At 32.4% G+C, this 12731-nt stretch overlaps 1 protein-coding gene across 1 annotated transcript; it reads right to left on the reverse strand.

Moving 5' to 3' along the window:
• Positions 1-14: 14 nt before the first annotated feature.
• LOC120780067 lies at positions 15-574 on the reverse strand (the record flags this gene model as incomplete). Its single annotated transcript, XM_040112342.1, has 3 exons — positions 446-574; positions 276-380; positions 15-211 (listed from the first exon to the last, which is right to left on the reverse strand). Coding segments are annotated over exons 1-3 (431 nt in total), but the record flags the coding sequence as incomplete, so codon positions are not given.
• Positions 575-12731: the final 12157 nt, after the last annotated feature.

The following is a 12731-nucleotide window of genomic DNA, read 5'->3' on the forward strand; positions in this document are numbered from 1 at the left end:
TAGATTGTGCGAACTCAGGTTTCTCTAACATTTCTGCCACTTCCAAACATCCCTCAAAGTTTTGAATGGGTAAAAGACTTGCTACCTGGTCGAGAGCCTCGTCTTTTTCCTCTCCGGTCATGAGGCACACCGATCGCTCAATTTTTTTTAAATGCACCTTACATTCCCTAATCAGGGAACTCTGTGCTAGCATTTCCGCTCTATCTATAGACTGTGAAAATACAAATAAATTATTTTACATATTTGTAATTATATCTTTATATATAAATATTTACTTTTTGTTCCACTGTTTCCAATTTGTCCGTAATTTGTTTCTGATTCCCTGTTATCAACACTTGTCCATTATTTAGTGAACCTAATGTATCGAATAATATCTGTTGCTATGTATTTTAAAAAAGAGCCGCATTAATATCTAAATTGTAAAACTTATAGAACATTTACTTACATTTGATTCTAAAGAATATATCTTATCCAATATTTCCCTCTGCTTTTCCAGAATTTCGTTTAGAATGGTATTTAATTCTTGAGTTGGTACATTCTCCTTATCTTGTGAAGGGTTGAGAGTTGTTGACATACGTTGTCTTTTTTATACTATATAACTTCCTTGGGATCAATATCTGATGATCTGAAATAAATATTTAAATATTATTAATGGAATATGACTGCTTTATATTTCTGTTTTCTTACCATTTTCTTCTTGGCTTTCAAAGATTGATTCGCCAAACATATTGCTTGTAGAGCTCATGTAAAATTAAAATTTGTAGCTAAATTTATGTTATTAAAATAATTTAAGCAGAATGTGCGGGCTGTTGCGAAAAATCGTGAAAGAGATGATGCAAAAGAGGAATGAGAAGAAACTGTTCGACGTGAGGAATGCAAAAATATTTATAATCAATATCTTCCCTTGAAATTTCAATAACGTCAGCACTTAACTGACTAGCCAAAACAATTCCAAGACTATTGGTAGACTCAAAAGGAGACTCAAAATAGTTTTCTAACTTCATAAAAGCGTTATATATATATTTATTTGCATTGCATGACGTTTTCCTTACAGTCAAACATTAGGACCAAAACATGTTTGTAATGCATTTGCATTATTTTCTTTTGTTCTTTATCTTTACTTGTTTCTTTTGTTCTAGTAATGTTTACCTGTTTTTCTTTAATCTTTTATTTTGACCAATTTATAATATTTTGTTGTGTGGTGTCTAGATGGGGTGGTAGTGTACACATAACTCGAGTGAACAGAAACGTATATTAAAGATTGCAGCTAGTAATCTCAATAAGAAAATGTGATTGGACTCCTCAAATTCGTCACCTGATGGAAGCGTGGCTGTCACAAAACTAGTAAAATTTGTTGTTTGCCATTTTGAATATACATACTTATGTACGTACACTTCATTTATAGAGAACACCATGGATATTTTGCAAGCAACCCAAATACGTAACAGGTAAAATAAATCAATTTCAAATTATTTTTGTAACTATAGTAATTCAAAGTCAACATTTTATTTTTAATTTTGTTAGTAAATATGCTTTCTGCCTGCATTATGAAAGGTTTCATCATTGTTCGACATGTTTATATTCATTGAGGTTTTTTATACATACATACATATGTATGTACATCTCTAAGTAACAAAATTTGATAACTGATTAGATCTGTTCGTTTCCAAATGAGAGATTTTTGTGAATTTCACGTACTGAATTGAAAAATCGTCTCGAGTCACAAAAAAAATGTCTCTATGTAAAATCTTAAATTTAGAGAATGTTGTACTTGATAAAGGAATACCTTGAAGCGTAAGTGGTGGTTTCTTAATAACAACACTTTCGTGTAGTGTTAAATATATTGGTGAATGGTCAGAAGTCATATCCAAACCGTTTTCGGGGTACATATAATTTGAAGAGATATGTTTGGTAATGAAAAAATCAATAAGATTTGGTGTTTTAAGTCGATCTGTTGGCCAGTAAGTTGGTGTTGCAGTAGACATTTTATTGTACCTAGCAGGGATAATGGGATGCCCAACTTATTCCAGTGTGAGAGCGCCTCAAAATAAGTGGTTTTTATAACATTTTTCATTGTGGCCAGATCGAACAAAATAAGAGCTTTTGGACATTTAAATTAAAACACCCAACATTTATTACGATTGCAAATTATCATATATTGGACTTTTAATATATGGCGAAACTACTTAAATACTTTTTTATGATTTTATAGTATATTAAAACAAATGACTTTTGATCTTTCAATACTAATATGGAGAATGAAGCCTGTTAGTTCCTAATTAATAAATGTTTTTAATCATTGGTAACTGAAAATTAATGATACTATGCATTAAATTGCAAAATGTTTAATGAAATATACTTACATTTCGCATTTTCTTTGATTTTCATTGTTGTACATTTTTTATAAGTGATCTTGAACGGCGGCAACAAATTTCTCCGTTCACATATATTTTGGTATAATTTCAATCTGGCCGTTCCAGTCATTCCAATTGCATTACGTCAAAACCCAATCCAGTCAACTGTCAAAGTTGGGTAGGTGAGCGGCTCTCATATTTCCAGTGACAGGAGAGTTGGGGATCTCTTTATCTCGAATAATATCTGTTGCTATGTATTTTAAAAAAGAGCCGCATTAATATCTAAATTGTAAAACTTATAGAACATTTACTTACATTTGATTCTAAAGAATATATCTTATCCAATATTTCCCTCTGCTTTTCCAGAATTTCGTTTAGAATGGTATTTAATTCTTGAGTTGGTACATTCTCCTTATCTTGTGAAGGGGTTGAGGTTGTTGATACGTTGTCTTTTATACTATATAACTTCCTTGGGATCAATATCTGATGATCTGAAATAAATATTTAAATATTATTAATGGAATATGACTGCTTTATATTTCTGTTTTCTTACCATTTTCTTCTTGGCTTTCAAAGATTGATTCGCCAAACATATTGCTTGTAGAGCTCATGTAAAATTAAAATTTGTATTAAATTTATGTTATTAAAATAATTTAAGCAGAATGTGCGGGCTGTTGCGAAAAATCGTGAAAGAGATGATGCAAAAGAGGAATGAGAAGAAACTGTTCGACGTGAGGAATGCAAAAATATTTATAATCAATATCTTCCCTTGAAATTTCAATAACGTCAGCACTTAACTGACTAGCCAAAACAATTCCAAGACTATTGGTAGACTCAAAAGGAGACTCAAAATAGTTTTCTAACTTCTTAAAAGCGTTACATATATATTTATTTGCATTGCATGACGTTTTCCTTACAGTCAAACATTAGGACCAAAACATGTTTGTATGCATTTGCATTATTTTCTTTTGTTCTTTATCTTTACTTGTTTCTTTTGTTCTAGTAATGTTTACCTGTTTTTCTTTAATCTTTTATTTTGACCAATTTATAATATTTTGTTGTGTGGTGTCTAGATGGGGTGGTAGTGTACACATAACTCGAGTGAACAGAAACGTATATTAAAGATTGCAGCTAGTAATCTCAATAAGAAAATGCGATTGGACTCCTCAAATTCGTCACCTGATGGAAGCGTGGTCACAAAACTAGTAAAATTTGTTGTTTGCCATTTTGAATATACATACTTATGTACGTACACTTCATTTATAGAGAACACCATGGATATTTTGCAAGCAACCCAAATACGTAACAGGTAAAAATAAATCAATTTCAAATTATTTTTGTAACTATAGTAATTCAAAGTCAACATTTTATTTTTAATTTTGTTAGTAAATATGCTTTCTGCCTGCATTATGAAAGGTTTCATCATTGTTCGACATGTTTATATTCATTGAGGTTTTTTTATAGGCATATACATACATATGTATGTACATCTCTAAGTAACAAAATTTGATAACTGATTAGATCTGTTCGTTTCCAAATGAGAGAGATTTTTGTGAATTTCACGTACTTGTGTGAAAAATCGTCTCTGAGTCACAAAAAAATGTCTCTATGTAAAATCTTAAATTTAGAGAATGTTGTACTTGATAAAGAATACCTTGAAGCGTAAGTGGTGGTTTCTTAATAACAACACTTTCGTGTAGTGTTAAATATATTGGTGAATGGTCAGAAGTCATATCCAAACCGTTTTCTGGGTACATATAATTTGAAAGAGATATGTTTGGTAATGTAAAAAATCAATAAGATTTGGTGTTTTAAGTCGATCTGTTGGCAAGTAAGTTGGTGTTGCAGTAGACATTTTATTGTACCTAGCAGGGATAATGGGATGCCCAACTTATTCCAGTGTGAGAGCGCCTCAAAATAAGTGGTTTTTATAACATTTTCCATTGTGGCCAGATCGAACAAAATAAGAGCTTTTGGACATTTAAATTAAAACACCCAACATTTATTACGATTGCAAATTATCATATATTGGACTTTTAATATATGGCGAAACTACTTAAATACTTTTTTATGATTTTATAGTATATTAAAACAAATGACTTTTGATCTTTCAATACTAATATGGAGAATGAAGCCTGTTAGTTCCTAATTAATAAATGTTTTAATCATTGGTAACTGAAAATTAATGATACTATGTGATTAAATTGCAAAATGTTTAATGAAATATACTTACATTTCGCATTTTCTTTGATTTTCATTGTTGTACATTTTTTATAAGTGATCTTGAACGGCGGCAACAAATTTCTCCGTTCACATATATTTTGGTATAATTTCAATCTGGCCGTTCCAGTCATTCCAATTGCATTACGTCAAAACCCAATCCAGTCAACTGTCAAAGTTGGGTAGGTGAGCGGCTCTCATATTTCCAGTGACAGGAGAGTTGGGGATCTCTTTATCTCTGGTACATAGTCATTTGAACAGCTTTCAATAAGCGTGTTTTATTTGAGCATCACAAGCAGAGATAAAGAGATCTCCAACTTTCCTGTCCCTGGAAATGTGAGAACCGCTCACCTACCGAACTTTGACAGTTGACTGGATTGGGTAGGTTTTGACGTTTTGCAATTGGAATGACTGGAACGGCCTGATTGAAATTATACCAAAAATATATGTGAACGGAGGAATTTGTTGCCGCCGTTCAAGATCGCTAATAAAAATTTATACAATGAAAATCAAAGAAAATGCTAAATTTAAATATATTTCATGAAACGTTTTGCATAGTAGAATTATATTTCAATTACAAATGATTAAAAATATTTATTAGTTGAGAACGAACAGGCTTAATTCACCTTATTAAGTATTGAAAGATCAAAAGTTAGTTGTTTTAATATCCCATAAAATCATAAAAAAGGATTTAAGGGGCTATACCAGTGTGACGCATGAGAAATTAGGCGATTTTCGTGAATTTTTTTAAAAGAAAGTACGAGATTGAATGTTTCGGTGTTCTATGAATGTCATAAAGTATATTTTTAGCTATATTTAACTTATTTTTTACAAAAATATTGAAAAATAAGTTATGTGCTCTCCGCGGAAGTACCGAAAAAAAAGTGCCTCAACTGCTGGCATGATTTCGGTCGAATGAGTAGCTGAAACAAAAAAATCCAAAATGTTTATTAAGCTTAAATATATTTTCTATACAATGAACTACGATCTTTAAAAAATATCAAAAATTAAAAAAATAGCGTAATTTTGAAAATAAAATCGTTTTTTTACGAAAAGAATGGTAGTTTTTTTAATGCCAAATTGACAATTTTCAACCAATCAAAAAGATCGTAGTCCATTGTATAGCAAATGTATTCAGCTATACCCAGTTTTAATTTGAAGTCGATCGGTCATTTTCTCGTTGAGTTATAATTATTGTAACAATACAATACAATTTAACAATATTTTTATAAAATATTCAAATATTTTTCGATTTTTTAAATTCCTAGATTTAAATTTAATCAGTTTTGTCCAAAATATTAATTATTGAATCAATATATTATTAAATGTTTCCAAATTTATAAAAAAAATATTTATATAATATTTGTGTAAAAGCTATGTACCCGATTTTTTTATATTTATTTTAGTTTTTGTTTAAATAATTACAAGTTGATTGTTTTGACTTGTATTGTTAATGTATACATACAATGGAATTGTACCTGATTTTTTTATATTTATTTTGGTTTTTGTTTAAATAGTTTCCAGTTGATTGTTTTGACATACATAAATTGTCAACGTTATATTTTTAATGTAATTAATATTCAAGAATTGTACATGACCTTATATATTTATTTTTGTCTAGTCATATTTTTTATAATAAGTAGATTGATTTAAAACTGTATATATAAAAAGGGTGAAAATAGGCCTCCTGGTGAACCGAACACCCAAAAAAGATCGGTAGCGCGCCTACAATGCAACCTCAGAGGTGGTGAGGAAGAGCAATAAGTATCCAATAAACTTTTGTTTCAAAAATTTTCTTGAAAGTTTTCATTAATGTTTTCCGTTACAAATAGTTTTTCACATAAAAGTTGATCTACTACATTTCTTTTAATTACATCCCTGTGCCTAAAAAAGGCAGATTTCGATCAGGTGATCTCAGCCGTGAAAAATTCTTGGAAAATAGCTGATTTTTTTGTTACTTGTAGGTTTATACAATGGTTATAATGTCAGCAATTTTGAAAAATGTCGTTTCGAGAAAAACGCGTTTAAAGTTTCACTTCTATATGTTTGCACTTCTGAGCGGTCGCTGTTTAGAACGCTGCCATTCAAAAACTATTCAAGATACGACCTTGCCGATTTCACAGGATATTTTTGAGTATATAAACTATCGAAAAAGCAAAAAAAAAAAATAAAAATTTTTTTGAAAGTGTCGCACTGGTATAGCCCCTTAAGAAGTTTCGCCATATATTAGAAGTCCAATATATGTATAATAATTTGCAATCCTAATAAATGTTGGATGTTTTAATTTAGATGCCCAAAAATTCTTATTTTGTTCGATCTGGCCATAATGGAAAATGTTATAAAAAACGCTTATTTTGAGGCGCTCTCACACTGGAATAAGTTGGGAATCCCATTATCCCTGATCACAAGGTAATAGCTAAATAATGGACAAATAAAACGCACTTAGCTTATTTCATATTTTCGCTTAAAAACGAAGTGTGTAGGCAATGCGGGCGGGAACTGTCAGCTGAGATTCAATTTGTTTCAAAATGTCTGATGTAGATAAATGGTTAGTTTCAATTCTTCCATTTGTAAACGGGATATTAAACAGGAATAATGGGATGCCCAACTCCTCTCTCACTGGATGTGAGAGAACAATTGCTAAACGTCAAAACCACCTAAACTTTGACAGTTGACTGGATTGGGGAGGTTTTGACGTTTAGCAATTGGAAACGAGCGATGGCCAGATTGAAATCTTACCAAAAAAATATGTAAACGGAGGAATTTGTTGCTGCTGTTCAAGATCGTTAATAAAAATTTAAAACAATGAAAATCAAAGAAAATGCGAAATTTAAATATATCTCATGAAACGTTTTGCAATTTGATGCATAATAGAATTAATTTTCAATTACAAATGATTAATATCATTTGATAATTGAGAACTAACAGGCTTAATTCACCTTATTAAGTATTGAAAGATCAAAAGTCAGTTGTTTTAATATACCATAAAATCATAAAAAAGGATTTAAGTAGTTTCGTCATATATTAAAAGTCTAATATATAATAATTTGCAATCGTAATAAATGTTAGGTGTTTTAATTTAAAATGCCCAAAAATTCTTATTTTGTTCGATCTGGCCATAATGGAAAATGTTATAAAAAACGCTTATTTTGAGGTGCTCTCACGCTGGAATAAGTTGGGCATCCCATTATCCCTGATATTAAATTACTATATGTATACACAAAACTCTTTTTTTACACGGATTTAAAATTACAAGGTTGAAAAAAAATTGTTTTTGTAAAATCTTTTAATCTAGTACGGTTTCAAAATCACTCTCTTGTAATTATCTTTGTTTTTGTCACACTTAGCACCATTGCCGAAATGAACATACATACTAGTAGTAACTGGGAAATCAACTTATTCGATAAATCTTACCTACACATTTTGTTCGCATGATATTTACCGTGCGATTCTGTACTGTGATATAGTCTCAAGTCTCTAAATTTGAGATTTTAAGTTAGAGACAATTTTTGAGACTTGAGACGATTTTGCTATTCTGTAAGTCACAGTCACAAAATCTATTACATTTCATTATTCAGAGATGTTTTTACACTTGAATGAAAATAAATATGTCGATAACAAATATTAAATTTTCTATAACATGGTCAAAAAACACAATCTATAAAATAAAAATGAATCGTCAAAATGTATGTACGCTCATAACTCAATAACGCCTGGACCAATTTGGCCAATTCTTTTTCTTAAATGTTCGCTGAAGTTCAAAGATGGTTTTTACGGCGAGCAAAATTCGAATAATTTCCGGAAAACCCCTAAAAACAGCCCTTTTCTTTTCCCCATACAAACGTTATATAAAAATGAATGTTTGTTTGTTAGTAACACTAAGAGAACGGTTGAACCAATCTTGATGAAATTTTTAAAGTTTGTTTGTTGTGAATCGGGAAAGGTTTAGAAACAGAATACCTTATACTTTTAATGAGGAGAAGTCGGAGAATTGGACAATTCCAAAAAGTAACATTTTCCATACACATTTTTTTAAATTTTTGTTTGTTTTGTTTTTCAATATTGTGATTTGTAAATTATTTGAACTGTTCAATTAATTCCGGCTATCCAGAGGAAAAATTATTTAAAATTATTCAGTGAAAACTTTATGTGTGTTTCACACAATGTGAACAATTGCATATTGAAATTTGTTACGAAGCCACTAAGAGGTCGCGCTAATATTGGTCGGGGTTTTTTTTGCCATTAACGTATGGCAGCCCAAGAAAAGGCACGAAGTACTCGCAAAATGCGATGACATTCGTGCGGAATTATGGATCGCGGTCAATCAGCTAACGATATCACAGCACGACTTATTAAACAATAGCTGCGATGTTTGATGGTCTTTATCTTGAAGTAACCTATGGTACACATATAATATATGGTGCTGTTAGATGCTGAATGTATTCTGTAGAGTAGCAAAAAAATGTTTGCCGCACGCACACATTCTTCTTTGGATGCGGATAGTGATTACACCAGATCAAATTGATGAAATCACTTCAGCGGAAATTCATGATTCAGAGATAGATCCAGAATTATACGAAGTGGCGAAAACCAATATGGTTCATGGACCTTGCAAACTTTACAATCCCACTTAGGTTTGTATGTTTGACAATAAATGCACGAAACACTACTCATGTGCTTTTCTTTCGGAAACGGAAATGGGAATGATGGATATTCACTGTATCGGCGTCGCTCACCAGACGACAATGGCAGAACATTAAGCATTTAGAGGCGTGAATATCGACGTTAACAACACATCGAAGCTGACCATACATGGATCGTACCATATTCACCACTTTTGTCTAATTCACATTCAAAACTCATGTCAATGTTGAATACTGCAGATTGGTGAAATCGATCAAATACGTTTGCAAGTACATCTCCAAAGAAAGCAACATAGCGGTTATTGGCCTTGAACGATATGAGATCAGCAGTATCGAATGGGTGTGAACTGCAATAAAGCGCTTTGCAGGATATTTACTTTTGCAATTCATGAAAGTTTGTCGACTGTTGTGCGTCTGGCGGCTCAACTTCAGTCAACTTTAAGTCATTGCGTATCGTGAATGGTACAGTGTGTGCAACTTTTTGAGAAGCATGCCAGCAGTTGCATTTGCTGGAACAAGATAATCACTGGAAACAGACGAAGGACAATGCGATAGTTACTTCGCATGCCACTGAAGTTCGCATACTTTTCGCGAAGATCATTTCGACATATCAGCCTTCAAATTCGCGTTAATTATGGGATACGAAAAAATGACATTGCCGACGACTTTATACATTGTATTCGCTTAGAATTGGAAATGGGCAAATTTCGGTTGATACTTACAGTTTTTCATTTTGTCAATTCACTTTAACGGAAGATGAACTCATCACGAATGTTTATCCGAACATTGGTCAAATTATCGTAACTGAAATTGCTTGAGTGCACGCGCAATTTTAGCTGCCAAAAATACCGATGTTAATGACTTAAACTGGAAGATTCAAAGTCAAATTCTGGGAGGTTTGCGCTCATATAAATCGATCGTCTTGACAAGGAAGACGAAACCGTAAATTATCCAGTGGAATTTCCAAATTGCGTCTCGCACTTGGATCTGTCATTATTATGTTTCACAATCTTCATGCGCTGAAACTGTGTAATGGAACCCGACTGATTATGACGCAGTTATCGAATACAAAGGACATTTCATTTCAGTTCAAACGTATTCAATTTCCAGGGAAAATTGTCTTTGCGTTGACAATTAACAGGACACAAGGAAATCGGGAAATGCTATGTTTTTCACACGGCCAGATATACGTGGCGTGTTGACGAGTTGGAAACCCATCTTCTCTGTATATTTACGCACCAGAAGAGAAATAAAAAATTATGTTTATTAAGTTGCGCTACATTAAAAAAATGTAGAAAAAACGAAAATAAGTCATATTCGACACAATATAATTTCAACTTTTTTTCATTTCAAAACACATAATTTCACGCAGAACAACAGCTGGGGGGTCACCTAGTTTTTAATAAAAATAAAAATATATGTCGACTTTGTTTCATAATATTTACGAAATTTATGTAAAATTGATTTATTTTTTAACCTTTTCGTGTTTGAGTTGCTTATAAAATATAAAAAAAACGGCAATTGATTAATATCTATGATGACCTCTATTCAGTATATACAAAATGGCAGACAAGAGTTTTTTTTTAGTTTTGAGACCTGCTAACTTTCAGGTCTCAAATTTGAGGCAATATTTTGAGACTAACGCTAGAGACTGTTTAGCAAATAGTAGCTAGTCACAAATTGAGACTTTACCTCATTATGGCTGAAATAGAGACTGGTTACAGAATCTCGCTATTACATTGCTGAAATGGATATCTCCAGCGATGATAACGACTTTAATTCAGTTCGTCGCAAACAATTGCGCTTGTTATCAAGTAGTGACGAATAATTATGCAGCTATGTAAATATTGTTGCCTTATTTTTGTTCTAATTTTTCGGTTTTAATTCTGGATTAACAGATTTCTTTTGTTTTGTGCTTAATCTACCATAATTATGTTCGTTAAGTCATCCATACAAAATAAGCTAATAGCAGAGATAAAGAGATGCCCAACTCATCTCTCATTGGAAGTGAGAGAGCTATTGCTAAACGTCAAAACCTCCTGAACTTTGACAGCTGATCGATCTGGCCATCTCTCGTTTCCAATTTCTAAACGTCAAAACCTCCTGAACTCGATCAGCTGTCAAAGTTCAGGAGGTTTTGACGTTTAGCAATTGGAAACGAGAGATGGCCAGATGTATTGCTAAACGTCAAAATCTCCTGAACTCGATCAGCTCTCAAAGTTCTAGCCATTTCTTGATCAGCTGTCAAAGATCTGATCGAGTTCAGGAGGTTTTGACGTTTTGCAATTGGAAACGAAAGATGGCCAGATTGGAATCTAATAAAATATGTAAACGGAGGGATTTTTTTTCGTTCAAGACCTCTAATAAAATATGTTAAACAATGAAAATTAAATAAATTAGTGAAATGAATTTGATGAAACGTTTTGTAATGTGAAGCATCATAATATTAATTTTCAATGGAAAATTATGAAAAACATTTATTGATAGAGAGCTAACAAGCTTAAATCTTTTTATTGGGTATTGGAAAGTTAAAGGCCTGTTGTTTTAACACCATAAAAGGATTTAAATAGTTTGTCCATATATTAAACGACCTCTATATAGAAATTTTTTAATTTATATTTACATTTTAATTTAAATGTCCAAAAATTAATATTTTGTCCGATCTGGCTATAATGGAAAATGTTATAAAAACCGATAATTTTGAGGCGCTTTCACACTGGAATAAGTTGGACATCCCTTTAACCCTGCTAATTGCTTAAATTTCTGGTCAAATAAAACACGCCTAATAACTCTCTGGCCTTTGTGGTTATAAGCCTCGAGCTCCAGTGGGTATGTATTACATCAAAATCGCCACCCATTATAAATCGGTTTTTATGGTTATTGATCAGTTCTTGATAGCTATGGCATTTTATTTGATGTCTTTAGGGACTGTGAACTGCAGTAAAGGACAAGTTGTTGTCGCTTTATATAGATGCCATTATTGCTTGAAATTTTTCTGTAGACATGAGTTTTTCTTCTTAGTGTTTTATGTTGCTTCGCCTTAATAATAAGGCACCTCCGCTGCGTGCACAATTATTCGGAGGTATTACATGATACATTTCAAAGTTTCTGAATTAATTGTAACGTTGCTTGCTAAAATGGGTCTCAGAAGTTATGCATAAGTATGTACGTCAATTAGTTAACAACAGCGCGCCAGTCGTTTCTTCATTTCGCAAGGTGGCGCCAATTGGATATTCCAAGCGAAGCCGGGTCCTTCTCCACTTGGTCCTTCCAACGGAGTGGAGGTCTTCCTCTTACTCTGCATCCCCCGGCGGGTACTACGTCGAATACTTTCAGATACTGGAGTGTTTTTCGGACAACATGACCTAACCAGCGTAGCCGCTGTCTTTTAATTCGCTTAATTATGTCAATGCCGTCGTATATTTCATACAGCTCATCGTTCCTTCGAATGCGATATTCGCCGTGGCCAACGGGCAAAGGACCATAAATTTTTCGCTGAACTTTTCTCTCGAAA

Source organism: Bactrocera tryoni, unplaced genomic scaffold (genome assembly GCF_016617805.1).
Source record: "Bactrocera tryoni isolate S06 unplaced genomic scaffold, CSIRO_BtryS06_freeze2 scaffold_133, whole genome shotgun sequence".
Taxonomy (NCBI): domain Eukaryota; kingdom Metazoa; phylum Arthropoda; class Insecta; order Diptera; family Tephritidae; genus Bactrocera; species Bactrocera tryoni.